This window comes from Struthio camelus, chromosome W (assembly GCF_040807025.1).
Source record: "Struthio camelus isolate bStrCam1 chromosome W, bStrCam1.hap1, whole genome shotgun sequence".
NCBI classification, from domain to species: Eukaryota; Metazoa; Chordata; class Aves; order Struthioniformes; family Struthionidae; genus Struthio; species Struthio camelus.
The window spans coordinates 45,110,666-45,122,893 of NC_090981.1; the positions used below are offsets into that span (position 1 = coordinate 45,110,666).

Here is a 12,228-nt window from a genome sequence, read left to right on the forward strand (position 1 = left end):
CTGACTCCAAAATCCAGCTCTTGGACTGCATTAAAGTTAAATCGCATGCTTCTCCGCCCAGGGACCTACCGCTATGCCTACCAGACCGTCACTCAGCGACCTCCAAGCATCAATTCACGGCAAGCCCCAAACAAACAATGATTAAACATTGCAGACATCAAAGTGCTTTGACCTTTTTGCTACCAACCTCGAGAGGAGCAGGATTTCCCATAGATGTGGAACTGGCTGTAAAAATAGGTATAGAGCATGAGTGTACCAATGGGAGATGGAGTTTTTCAACCTCTCCTGCAGAAAAGCTCTTTATCTTCTTTTGAATTTTATGAATTAAGGAAAAAAAAAAAAGTCAAATCAGATTATCAGAGAAGCATCCCAGGAGCAAACACCCACCGCAGCCGGGCAGAGGCACCTCAGCTTGGTGTCGTTAACTGCCCTTTGTGCCCCGGTTGCCCGCACATCACAGATTGGGGGGATGCACCGCAGGGTGCGAGGGGGCCGTGTGAGCGCAGCCAAGCGGGCAGCAGTCAGTGTCCCTGCACCCCGGCCCCACCAGCCCTGCAATGCTCGCTGCTGGCCCCCGCGCTAGCACCGCACCGGGCAGCGCCTGCACCTGGCTGCCCCACAGGGGACGCGTACGTGCTGCTCGATCCCCCAGCACGGCCCCCACTGCCTGGCACTGCTCCCGCTATCCGTCAAAAGCGCAGGCTCTTTAGAGAGTGCCCCATGCGAGAGCGCCCTGCCGGGCTTCCTGCACGCTGCAGGAACCGGTCCGTGCTTTCCGTCCAGAGGTCACTCGACTGCTCTCGCGGTTTCCCAACCCCGTGCATTTTCACCCTGCCTGTCTTCACCAGACGATGAAGGAAGTGCCAATTACAGCTAATACGAGTTACTGAGCTCTTCACTCAGCGGGGGGAAAAAAAGGAGGGAAAAAAAGGAGGGAAAAAAAGGAGGGAAAAAAAGGAGGGAAAAAAAGGAGGGAAAAAAAGGAGGGAAAAAAAGGAGGAGGGAGATGTAACTGGCTGGCCAGGCTGTGCAGCTCCGTCAGTGGCCGTGAAGACCAGAGTCCCGGTCTCAGCGAGACGTGGCTGCTCAGCTCCCCAGCACGCCGCCCCTGCCCCGGAAAAGCCCCGCACCAGCCCAGGTGGCCCAGTCTGTCCCCTCTGCTTCATTAATGAGGGGAAGGAGCTCCCCTATAAAAGGCACTCAAGCCATAGAGAGGACCTGCCATATAGGCTTACAAGCCTATTTTTAGGCTGGAAAAAAGCCCACAACTGCCTACCTTGGAGCCAGTAAGAAATACTGCTCCCCTTCAGAAAACTGATTGTTATCAATAATCAAAATACCAGGGGGAAAACGTTCGTTTTCAGATGGAGATACCACTTTTTAGCATTTGTTGTCACTAATGGAGGGATATTTTTCAGCATAGTGCTCCTTTTTGCTGAAAAGTTTCGTCTACCAAAAACTCAAAAGAGAAATAAGTCACAGGTCTTGTGCTTATACTTCGGTTCTTTTGCAGACTCTTGCGAGCTTCAGGACCAAACTGTTTGACCCAAAAGACTTTTTACTACACTAAATTGCACATTGCTGGAAAGTTGCATTCTAATATCCTTCTTTTTGCTCTGCCGCCTGTTTCACTCTGAAGTAACTCTGCTGTCTTTAGTGCAGAGATTTTGTTTTACATGAGTGTAAAGAGCACTTTCTCTCACTTTCCATTTTTTTAAATCCGTTCTGTCTGAGAAAAACATCAGTGCACAGTCATTTGACTATATTTAAAGCAAGGAAGTTCCTCCCTCACTCTGAAACTGCTGTTTTGCTCACACTAAGCCTAGGAGGTGTAGCAAATGCTTTTTTCCCTTACAGCCTGCTTTCTAGCAGACTGTTCAGTTTGTCTCAACTTTGCTGTCCTCTTTCTCTTTGATTAAGGGAAGATATCAGAAGATCATCCATTTTAAGAATACACCTAACTCTGTAATGGCTCGTTATTTATATCTTCTGATTTTCACAATGCCCATCTGCATTAGCCACGAAACATCCAGCGCTGTAGATACGATGTGCACTGAGGTGAGTGATGGTCACTGCTCTCTGTTGAGATAAAGGAATCTTATAAGCAGAGAAACAATCTCTGGGGCATACTTGCATGCTGACATCTGATTGTTTTAAATTGCCAAGAGGTTTTTCTCAAGGGGATCTGAAAACCTCTATCAGAGAAATAAAGCGGATGTCTTGAAATGTGCTGGGTTATACCAGTCACTCGTGCGGGCGCTCTTTTTCCCTCACCCTCTCACACACACGTCCATGCACCACTGCTCTTTCTTTCTCATCTGCAGTTTTACCTTCCAGAAAGCTCAGAGGATGATAAAATCTCAAAGGGATATAGCAGATATCAGAGCTAGGGAGAAAACAGATATAAGGAGTTTGTCTCTTACGCTATGCTCTCTATACCAGAATTTGTATGGGATGGGATGATGGCGGCTCTTGCTCATAAATGGGTATTCGTAGTTTAGGACTTGCTATATCAAATGAAAACAGTAAGAAACAAGAAAAACAGGTTTTTTTCCAGGGGCAGGGGGAAGGGCTAACCCAGGAGGGGTTTTTTTGTTTGGTTGGGTTTTTCTAACTGGGAGACAGAAGAGAAAGGAAAGTATTTTGATTCAAGGAAGAGGCACTGTGGAAACCCAACCCTGCTCTGTGTGCAGCTGGGACCTATAGCAAATTCTTTCCTGAATTAAATGTACAAATCCAAGAGCACTGTGAATTGTGCAACAAGATACGCTAGGGGAATAATCGTTCTGCACATCCCTCTAAGATCCACTCTATATCCGAAGTGTAAGGAGAGAGAGAGATCTCGCTATTTTATTTGAATAGTAAAACACTGGCACTGTTCTCATTTACATTGACAGCTAAACCTTTTTCTTTTTTTTTTAAAGCTAAACTGCATGTTAGAGCAGCCAGCTCCACAGGTTCTTTTTTGCTCATCAGTATTGAAAGCACTGCTTTTTCTTAAGTCTGCATTCAGCTGTTTCTATAGTGACCAACATTACATTATTTAGGTGCTTCTAGATGAGAATCAAGCCCATGTATTGCCGCGAGCCGTAGCAGGTGGGGAGCTGGCTCTGCACCCCACTGCCGCCGCAGCAGGGGCTGCATGGGACCAGGGGCAGGGAGGCTGCTTCCCACCCAGCTCCCCGGAGCCTTGCCAGCACCCCGACGCCCCCAAGGGAAGCGGGACAGCCAAGGAGCTGCCCTTTCCTCCCCCTGACCTGCACCATGCACTTTTTCCTGCTAAAAGGCCTTTTCAAGTTCCTCCTGGCTCTGCCCCGCCGCTGCCAACATTTCTCTCCTGCCGCCTGCTCAGCTGCCGAGCCCCAGCGACACAGGGCTGCCCCAGGGCTCCCTCACAGCTTTAATTTGAAAGATTTGTGCAGAAAGGAAAAGAAGAAAGTATTCTCTGTATCCAGCCTGGATCCAAGATCCCTTGCTACAAATATCGCTTTTTCCTCCTCCAGTGAGGCTATTTAATGCCTGCATTTCTGCCTGGCTCTCCCACCCCACCAAAGGGCAGAGGCTTGGCTTGGTCTAAAACAGGCGCTGCATGCTCGGCAAGGTCTGCTCACAATGCACCATGCCCCGGGGACCTATATGCTGCACCTAAGCAGAAGTGCAGTGCTTCCACCCTACAGAGAATGGCTGCTGACCCTCTGGGAGATATGGAGAAGGCAGGACTTGCAGAAATGGAGACATCACCCAGCCCCAGCACACACATCATTATCTTAATATCTCTCCTTCCGCAAATGCCTCTGACGTGCCAAGTACTCTCAGCCTTAGGTAGCCAAGCCAGGACTGAGCAGGGGAAGCGCATCTGCCCTTGGTTATCCTAGCGCCAGGGAGGCAGTGAACACATGCCACCTGCAGATGATCAGGCTCAAGTGTGTGACTGGAACAGGCACACACACAGCAAAGCACCGCGGCCACCGTGAAGGTTTCCCCTTTAAGCCCAGCATCAGGTTATGTGTAATCCACATTTCTCACTGGACTTTCCACTGACTGTGCTTGCTATATTTGGGCTACTAGAATAGCCTTGAATTTACTCAAAACACAGAGTGAATTAGGCATAAGGCATGGTTATGACCTCTATTTTGGTCAAAAGGCTGAAGTAGTCTCCTTATGTGCTGTAGGCTCCTGTAGGATGACCCTTTTAGCTACACGACAGCTGCCAGCGATAACCCAAAAGTTTGCATATTATACATTGTGACTCTGGTGCATGTAATTTAAATAATGTTTCTCTTAGCTAGGAGATGGTGAGACAAAGAAATCCTGTGATCAGATTGGCCAACTGCGCAACATGTGCACAGAGCTTGTATTCATTTACGCACAAGTCAAATGTCTCTGAGCTTTCTGGCAGGGTATTTCCAGAGCTGCTGCTGTCAAGCGTGTTCAGAGACCCCATGCCCCCCCGTCTGGCCCCATGTACCAGTGGAAAGGGGACCTCGGAGGCAGGATTCAGCTGGGGCGGGAGGGCACTGCAGGCGATCTCCTCAGCCTTGCTTGTGCCTAGCGTGCTTGAGTCCCTGATCACAGCTGTGCAGCCCCTGGCAAAGTTCGATACTTCGAGCGTTTCTATTTCCTTGAATGGCAGCAGCAGGCGATTCCGGGGTTGCATTTTCGTGCATGGATCGACATCCATAGTCTCAGCCTTTGATTGACTGTACTACCTGTTGCACCATCATCTGGAGACAAAGGCAGGTCAGATATGTTTAATGAACTCCTCTGGTATTCACAGAGTAGACTTTTCTACATAACAGATCATTTTATTTTCACTTAAACTGAAAAGTCTTCATAGAAATTTTGAAGACTCGCTATATCAGAGACTATCTTTCCCTAGCTTGAGCTCACCATTCACTCACTGCAGCATACAACAGCAATTCAAATCTTGTTAATTTGAACATTTTCCTTTCTAGGCCTGCTCTTTTTTCCTCCTCCTCTCTGCCAGGCTCTCATAAGATTTATTTTAGAATAAGCTGTTACAAAACTCATGAAATTCAGAATTTAAAAATACCTCATAAAGATTCTTTCTTACAGATTAATAATTCATCCAGAACAGTAAACAACCTTCATATGTGCTAACTTTGATAAACATAATACTACAGATGAGATGCTTCAGATTAGTACAAGAGATATTCAAGGCATGCTTTTTAAAAACACTCCATTAAGTCCCAGAGTTGTGTGTTTCAAGCCTATGTTAAGATTTTTTAGAGTTGTTTGCTACATTTTTAAAATTAATTCACAGTTCTGTTTGCTTTTTAGAATGTGTTAGTTTCATATTTATATTCAGAGGAGGTATCTCAGACTTTCACTGCATATTTTCCACAGATTACAGTCAATAAAAGCTATAGCTGTGAAGGTTTAGGTCTGACAGAAATTCCTGAAAAACTACCTGTCACAACGGAAATCCTCGACTTCAGCTTCAACTTGCTTCCTTCCCTTCAGAATTCAACCTTCTCGAAGCTGAAGGATCTACTCTCCTTGGATTTAACAAGGTACAGTAAGATCATCCTCACTTTCACAGATCATCTTGGTCAATACCCTCTGCCCTTGCTCAGGGCTGAAGGCTCACAGAGTCCACAACAGCACAGGGAAATCAGCAGCAGCATTTGCACATGGTTCTGGTATTTTACTAAATAAAGATTGATACAACTGGGCAATAGCTAGGCTTCTCCTTCAGTGACAGTCATTTGCCAGACAGTCGGCGTAATAAGCATTTTCCACATATTACTGTTACTAAGACCAACAAAATGACTAGAGTAACTTTTTAATTCACTTTTCCATAAAGATATTGTTCACAAAACCTAGAAAAAGATCCTTATAAGTGTTTGTCTTTTTCTCTAGAAAAAGAGATTTTCATCTGATTAATTTTGACACTAAAAAAACCTCATGTCTCCCTGACTTCCACAAATGTCTCCTCAACAGGGTTTTTCGCACCCATCATTTCAGGGCAGTTTTCTCTGCTGTAATATAGCTTCCTCACTAGGACTCCATATTTAAAGTGGGCTTACCAATCCCAGGCAGGTGTCTTTTGCAAAGGAAAACACTGTTTTATTCTGGCAAAGGCCACTGATCATGGGTTTTTACACATATGAAATGCCATTTCAGTTACCGTGTAATAATGGGAACATTTGACAAGCCAGACTGCTGATGCTGGCTTCTGTTGCTTTTTCAAGGTGTCAGATCAACTGGGTGTATGAAGGTGCCTTTCACAACAACAATCACCTGCACACAATTGTGCTGACTGGAAACCTGCTCCTGTTTCTGTCTGACACAGCATTTGTTGGCCCTCAGTCCCTAAAGCAGCTTGTCTTAACGCAGACAGGAATAAGCACGCTGTCCTTCGTTCCCATGACAAACCTAGACAACTTGGATACGCTCATCTTGGGCAGCAACCACATCTCTTCTTTGCAGCTCCCCCCCACCTTTCCAACTCAAAACCTCAAATATCTTGATTTTCAAATGAACAATATTAGAACAATCACAGTGGAAGATGTCAGTGTTCTGCAGAAGACCAGTAACATAACTCTCATCTTTAAAGGCAACGACATTTTGCACATTGAACCCGGAGCTTTCCAGTCCAGTTTCTACAGTTTAGACTTTGGGGGCTGCACCAACATCCCCAGTATCTTGGTGGGAATACGGAACTCCTCAGCCCACACGCTTTGGCTGGGAACGTTTGACGACGTGGAAAAGGAGACCTACATAAGCCCTGACGTTTTACAAGGCCTCTGTAATATCACTGTCAAGGACCTCTATCTGCAGCTACGGCACTTCAAAAACCTAAATGCTGCCACATTTCACTGTATGACCAAGCTCCAGAAGCTGGACCTTACTCACACGCACATCAGCGCGTTGCCCCCTGACATCAGCGGTATGAAGGTGCTAACAGAGCTCATTCTCAACAGGAACTTCTTCAAGCACCTCTGCGACACCAGCGCGGCTGCCTTCCCCTCCCTCACTCACCTCCACCTCAAAGGAAACTCGCAGACTCTGCAGCTGGGCTCCGGCTGTTTACAGAAGTTGGCAAAGCTTCAACATCTAGATTTAAGCCATAGCCACGTTGAAAGCTCCGACTGCTGTAATGAAGCACTAAATGGTTTGAGCAGTCTTCGGTACCTGAACCTGAGCTACAATACCAAACTCCACGTCCATGATGTGCTCTTTAAGGAAGGTACTAACCTGGAGCTGCTAGACATAGCTTTCACTCAGCTTCACATCAGCACTTCACAAGGGCCTTTCCGAAATCTGCATCTCTTGCAAGTCCTGAATCTTTCCTCCTCCCACATCAATACTAGCATTCAGCATCTCTTTCAAGGCCTGGAAAACCTCATGCTCTTGGACCTTAGTCAGAATATCTTTGAATCAGGGATCGTGCCAAAGAACAAACTGTTTCAACAGCTATCCAGTTTAGAGGTGCTAATTTTAGCATCCTGTGAATTGACAGCAATAGATGACCAAGCATTTCACATCCTCCAGAAGTTAAGGTACATTGATCTGAGCCACAACAAGCTTATTGCATTCAGTGCAGATGCGTTTTCAAATCATAAGAGCATCTATATCAATTTTGCCCACAATAGGGTTCAGATTATACCACGTGACAAGCTAGTATCCCTACCTAGCCACAGTATAATCAATTTAAGTTACAATCCTCTGAAATGCACCTGCTCCAATATTGGTTTAATCACTTGGTACAAGCAGAATCTTGATAAAATTGAAGACCCTGAAGAAACTACGTGTTCAGAACCCAAATCGCTAGCTGGTGCTCAGTTGTCCACTGTTACTGTCTCCTGCGGGATCAGCACCACAGGAATCATTGCAGTTGTCCTGGGTATTTTATCCTGCGTTGCCATCTTCCTCTGGAGCGTTCACTGTTTCAGGCAAAGCTATCAGCAAATCTAAGTTTATGATGAATGTAGAACGTAAAGAAAACATGTACCGCAATTGGATTAGGATGAAAAACAATTTACTGCTTTTGTTCCTGGTCTGTATTTCCTTTAAATTTTGCAATACTTTTTCCATTTCCATTATAACTTTTAGCAAAACAAAAAAATGCTTATTACATGAGGTCTGGAAAACTAAAATTGTGTCCTGAGCCTAGAACATAAATAATTTCTGCTATCGAGATGCCCCAGCTCAACTTCATGCTAGCACTGGTACCATAGCCACTAGGGCTAAAGTACCTCTAAAGGGAAGAGCCAAGCACTGAAATGTTGAGGTAGTTCTCCATTGAAAACAACAACAACAAACAAAAAAAGTGAAAAACAATGCTGTTTAAGAGCTAGCGTTACTGTACACCACTCAATCAAAAAGCAAAAACATTTCTGTGAGGGACAGGAGTAACAATCAAAGTCAAGTAAGACCCGATCCCTTCAGGGCTTACACAAACAATTTGTACCATCAGGTGCTCTCTGATTTCTTAAAAATCTCTTTGAACCTTGGAAAGGTCCTGGCCATCCCTTTGAACCTCTCTCTGTCCATCTGTCTCCAAGGAGCAGGCTTTGCTCCTGGTCTTCTAATTAATATAATGCTCCATGGTAAACGGGACTATCAACAATTTCAGCTTTAACCACAAAACTTGTAAATTTGGCCAAAAATCTGTGGGTACTTGGCACTGTGGAAGCCTGAACTTGTGAATAGCAGCCGATATCAGCAGCTAAGAGACCTTACCAAACACGTGTGTGTCTTTTGACGCATGGTCAATGTGGCACAGTGCAGAGGGGGCTGTTTCCTCCAGCTGCAGAACAGGAAAGAAAAGTAGGGATTGCAAAGGCAAAGGCATAGCGAGAAGCAGGAATCTGATCCCAGAGGCACACATGGTGCTCATGGCTATTTCATGTCACCTCCGGTGGGTGAATCCCTGGAGTAAAGTAAGGATTATGACATGATCTTGCTCCAATAGGACATGCAACAGCTGGGGGGGGGAGGGGGAGGGATGGAAGATAAAACAAACTTATTGCCATTTGCTCTTATTAAAGTCTTGAATCCTTCCTTCTGCCGCCACAAGTGAATAAACCCAGTGGCAACACAGAGTATGTGTATTTGGCCATAGGTCTGATGAGAACTTGCTGTGCCTTCTCATCTACCTGTGTTGTTATAATGCAATTTTTGGCACTATTGTGTTAATAACCAGTTAATTCAGAGGTATAGAGGCCATCTTCTCTAGGGTATGACTCGTCCATCTCCACAGACAGGCACGTACCGCGCGGAGCCCCGATGTGCCCTCAGCAAGGCTCCCAGGTGTGTTAAACTGAAGTCTGCGTTTACTCAGTGAGGCATGGAAACAGAGCTCTCTTGGAGCACTTTCCATGCAGGACTTCAAATTCAGCTTCAGCTCTTGCACCAAAGGCATTTCCCCAAAATTTTCCTCCATAATGTACTTATTACCTTGGATTTCAAAGATCCCTGCTGGACTAGAAAGTTTCTACTCACTTCTTAAGAAATAACCAACAAGAATATCTGGTATTTCTCATCAAATAAGAAACTCTTGTAGTGAAGCCATTTTTACCCTCTGTAAGTGGTTATTAAACATTACTGGAGTCAGACTACAAAATACAGACTCTTTCCACTCTCAGATGCCTTTGCATCACGTCTGCAGCCTGCTTCACCACACAGCATCACTTCCTCCTGCACGGCATTCAGTTCCTCCTGCCTTTGTAGCTGTGTACTGCCCGAGGCCGTGCTGACTGCTGCACAAGCAGTGCTTTTTGATGTTTCTTTCCCAGATGCTATAAACGATGTTTCTTTCCCAGATGCTATAAACACTTCCATATTTTGGGTAGCAGGACATCGCGGGCCCTCACAAGTCTGTATATTGTTTATTGGCGTTCCCTGTTTCTGCTGCCACTGACAAGCTCTCCACAAAAACCTTTTCCCAACCCTGCAAGCGCATGCTGTGTTTGAACTGAAAAACTGCAGAATATCAAAGCTGGTTGGCGCAGCTTATATCAGACATGGGCTTCCTCTGATCTGAGAGAGAGAAATGTCACCGAGCAAGAAACACCACCAAAGAGCTCCTCTGCTCCTCTTCGAGAGCAAGGCAGAAAAGTGCCTGAAGCTAGTGTAGAATTCAAGGCACCTTTTCCCCTCCCTCTGCAAACACAACTGGTTAAACAGGCAAACTCCCATAATTGCATTGTCTGATAATGCAATCCACAAAAGACAAAACTCGGCCTAGCAGGGCAGTTCTCAAATGCTATAAGAGTTCCAAGAACCTTAAGTTTTTGCTTTCCAGCATTAGCCTTTAACAATCATCTAACACGAGCTCCCATGAGTGTGCATGACTCAAAACTGATGTGCTTCTCAAATTATTTTCCTTCTAAAGTTGTGGGACCAAGAAAGTAACGGACAAATAGTGAAGTTTAAAGGGAGTATGACAGTTTCTAGCTTGGGAAAGGTGCTAAAAATTGCTGCAAATATCAGGTAAGAAGCTGACATATGTATCCATGTATAATCTGACAATATGTCCACAAATAACAGCAACTTCAGTATCAGCGCAACGTGCAGTTTTCTTCTCACTTTCTGAAATACATCTTCATTTGGAGAGAATATGGGATTTAAAACATTACCAATTTCTGAAATGCTACCCACTTTCATAGGGTAGACTTGCATGTAGACGTCAGGCAATTAAAAGTCAAACAAAAGGTGAAACAGTGAATGTGTTCAAGATCTGTTTACACAGGGAGAGTTAAGTACACACTTTCCCGTGTTCCACCCCTTTTGCTCAACACAAGTTATGTTTATAACAAGCATATTGTCATCTGTTGTCAATTTTATTTTCTCTTGATTTACTTTACAGCATGACCTGCTCAGAGCAGGATCTTAGCTCTTTTATTTGACTGTAAAACACCATTCACAGGACACTGTTAACAACAGCGCAGAACAGCATACACTGTGTATTTCAGGATGCACAATCCTGAATATAGGAACTGGTTATTCTGAAGGAATATTTTTGTGTGAATATAACATGCCACCATGTCCAATAATATATCAAAATTCTGGAAATCTGATGATTAAGTCTTCTGAGATTATTTAGCAAGGGTCTAAATGGAAAGTGATGTTGGATTTATTTATTTATTTTTTTTTAATAAAATTTGTTTACCCAGTCAAGCTCTGATCTGATGCAGTCCTTGGTTCTCAGTCAGGCCTTTTATCTCTTATTTTTTGAATACAGCTGGGGAGCCAACACACAAAGAGACCAAGTGACTTGCCTGAGGTGAACAGTAGCTGACAGAATCCAACTCATGACCATCCTGGCTTCTGGGCTACAGATGTCATGAAAATTCTGATACAATACAAAACTGAACAATGGTCTGCAAAACAGAATTTAATATGAGTGTTTACGCAGAGAAGAAACGTGAGTAGCTTTTAGCTGATGAAGCACGTTCCAAAGATTAGTAAGCATTTACATTTATTTCAATTGTACAAAACAAAATTCAGAGCCAAGTTCTTGCTTCCCTAACTGTGTTTAAACAGGATTTTATCAATAAGATGCAATTCAGTTTTTGAAAAAGGATTTTGCTCTGAACAGGATGGTTGGAGGCAGGCCAATTTCTAAATCCACTGACTTAAAAGAATACCCTAATGTGGGTGATGCATCTTTACGAATTTTCTCTTATCCACCAGCCCAATCCATACCTGGGAAAGGACAAGATGTCATCCTTTTCCAACTACTTACTTGCACCATACCTGCCACTCTCTTGAAAATACAACTGAAAAATCTCCCACAGATACAGGCTATGACCTTCTCCAGTGGCCCTCTCAAATATCCTGTTGCTCACATACCTAGTTCACACCTGCATTTTCTGCATGCCAGACCTTACCTATGTCTTTACTCTCTCTTGCTCCATGATAGTTTTGTGTGTCCCACTTTGCTGTCTCTGCAACCTTTTGCACTCATCCTGATCCTCCCAACTCTTTGCAGCTTGAACTCTTAACCACTAGTGTCACATCCTACCCTCAGTTCATTCAAATCTCTCCTCTGCAGATGTCTTCCATTCAGCTTAACCGGGCTCAAACACTGCAGTACTGGAAAAAAAAAAACCATTGGTAATCCAAGCCATGAACTGTAGGACACACATTCATACACACTCTAGCATCTTCCTGTCCTGTGATTTATTCTTTTAAAGCTGTATTCTCCGAACCCAAGCATGACATCCCTGCTAATCCTTGCTAACTATAGAAGAGAAT

At 44.4% G+C, this 12,228-nt stretch overlaps 1 protein-coding gene across 2 annotated transcripts; it reads left to right on the forward strand.

Annotated features, from left to right (window-relative positions):
• Positions 1-1,786: 1,786 nt before the first annotated feature.
• LOC104146893 (CD180 antigen) lies at positions 1,787-8,013 on the forward strand. Of its 2 annotated transcripts, none has more exons than XM_009679183.2 (3): positions 1,787-2,058; positions 5,368-5,534; positions 6,216-8,013. In XM_009679183.2, the coding sequence occupies exons 1-3, from the start codon at positions 1,969-1,971 to the stop codon at positions 7,939-7,941; spliced, it is 1,983 nt and encodes a 660-aa protein (XP_009677478.2). In that variant the 5' UTR covers positions 1,787-1,968; the 3' UTR covers positions 7,942-8,013. The 2 variants fall into 2 exon arrangements, with proteins under 2 accessions (XP_009677478.2, XP_009677479.2); XM_009679184.2 differs by having other exon boundaries at positions 5,485-5,534.
• The last annotated feature ends 4,215 nt before the right edge of the window (positions 8,014-12,228 follow it).